We start from the raw sequence: 1906 nt of genomic DNA, 5'->3' as shown, positions 1-1906 counted from the left end.
CCAATCTTCTATGAATGGATGCTTAATTGTGTGCATATATTCCCACTATACACAATTGTGTTTGTCATTTCTCAAAATCTTTCTACACTTCCTGCCACTGCTCTGATACAGGGGAAGCAAACTGCAGATAATGGAATGAATTAACAAAAACCATCCAGAAGAGTGTATTCTACTAAGCTTTGCAGATCGTCCCTTGCTGGAGCTTCCTCTATTCATTATTCTGCTTCGAACATACCCCATGGCCATGGTGGGAAACATAGCCATCATTAGACTCCCGTCTGGACAGCCCCATGTATTTCTTCCTCACCAACCTCTCCTTTCTGAACATGTGCTACACCACAAGCATTGTCCCTCAGATGCTGTTTCACCTGGGAGGATCTGAGAAGACAATCAGCTATCTGGGCTGTGCCATTCAGCTTTATTTCTTCCACATAATGGGAGGCACAGAATGTCTGCTTTTGGCTATTATGTCTTTCGATCACTACGTGGCCATCTGCAAGCCTCTGCACTACACCCTCATCATGAATCGGTGCACCTGTATCCTACTGGTGGCTACTGTGTGGCTGAGTGGAATGACCTACGCTGTCTCAGAGGCCACTGTCACATTACACTTACCACTCTGTGGTCACAACACACTGGATCACTTGGTATGTGAGGTTCCTGTTCTGATAAAGCCGCCTGTGGTAAGAAGGGTGCAAATGAGCTCACACTCTCTGTGGTTTGCATTTTCATGTTAGCTGTGCCACTATGCTTCATTCTTGCTTCCTATGCTTCTATCAGACATGCTGTATTTAAGATTAAATCTTCGGAGGGAAGAAAAAAAGCCTTTGGCACATGTTCCTCCTATCTCATTGTAGTTTTCTTCTTTTATGGTCCAGGCATTAGCATGTACCTTCAGCCCCCTTCCTCCATCTCTAGGGACCAGCCCAAGTTCATGGCTCTCTTCTATGGAGTGGTGACTCCTACACTCAACCCTTTCATCTACACTCTGAGGAACAAGGATGTAAAGGGTGCCTGGGGCAACCTGGTGAGGAGCGTTTTCACTTCCAAGTGATAGTTCGCAGACATCAAATGACATTCTTTAACAAGTGAGTAGGTATATAGGAGTTTCTCTGACAAATCATTCTTGTCTCATACTTCCCCAGATCATGGCACAGGGTCTTCTTGTCCTGTGTCCTGTTTCTCATGTTCTTTCTAATGCTCTTAGACCAAGGGGACACTTGGCTAATAATGCACCCATAAGGGCACTGTTTGTGGAAATGTATTAAAAAGAGTTCTATTCTGGTGGCACACACTAAAATTCTAATGGTGTTAAGAAGTGAATAAAGTAATAATATAAACCCATTCATTCAAGCTAGTCACCACAGCAACTATTCATCAGTGGATTTCCTATGACAGTGTCCCTTAAGAAATATTTCACCACTTTCTGCAAGATTGGCCATGTCTAAGAGGGCAGCATACTGCCACTGGGCATTCAGAGTGAGACACTCTAAACCTTAGACCACTGGGCATCTATCCAGGGAAAACCATGACTCAAAAAGACACATGTCCTCCCAATGTCCATTGCAGCACTCTTGTCAATACCCAAGACATGGTAACAACCTAAATGCCCCTCAACAGAGGAGTGGATCCAGAAGATGTGGTACATATACACAATGGAATATTACTCGGCCATTAAGGAACGAAATACTGGCATTTGTAGCAACATGGACGGACCTAGAAATTATCATGCTAAGTGAAGTCAGTCAGACAATCAGACACCAACATCAAATGCTTTCACTGACATGTGGAATCTGAAAAAAGGACACAATGAACTTCTTTGCAGAGCAGATACTGACTCGCAGACTTTGAAAAATGTATGGTTTCCAAAGGAGACAGTTCGGGGGATGGGAGGATGCACTGGGGT

At 44.0% G+C, this 1906-nt stretch overlaps 1 protein-coding gene across 1 annotated transcript; it reads left to right on the top strand.

The window, feature by feature from the left end:
- Positions 1 to 290: 290 nt before the first annotated feature.
- Positions 291 to 1054, top strand: LOC146401360 (putative olfactory receptor 2W6). Its single transcript, XM_084970476.1, has 2 exons — positions 291 to 651; positions 879 to 1054. The coding sequence occupies exons 1-2, from the start codon at positions 291 to 293 to the stop codon at positions 1052 to 1054; spliced, it is 537 nt and encodes a 178-aa protein (XP_084826602.1).
- Positions 1055 to 1906: the final 852 nt, after the last annotated feature.

This window comes from Sus scrofa, chromosome 7, assembly GCF_054392235.1.
Source record: "Sus scrofa isolate SSC_HxYL_T2T_F1_AM1 chromosome 7, Sscrofa_HxYL_maternal_Yorkshire_Landrace_v2.0, whole genome shotgun sequence".
NCBI lineage: Eukaryota > Metazoa > Chordata > Mammalia > Artiodactyla > Suidae > Sus > Sus scrofa.
The sequence above is the reverse complement of the archived record's forward strand: the minus strand, read 5'-3'. Positions and strand labels throughout refer to the sequence as shown.

Coding starts and splice junctions, on each gene's coding strand:
- LOC146401360 (XM_084970476.1), top strand. CDS start 291: ATGTATTTCTTCCTCACCAACCTCTCCTTTCTGAACATGTGCTACACC. Junction 652..878: donor CACACTGGATCACTTGGTAT/GTGAGGTTCCTG, acceptor TTTATGGTCCAG/GCATTAGCATGTACCTTCAG.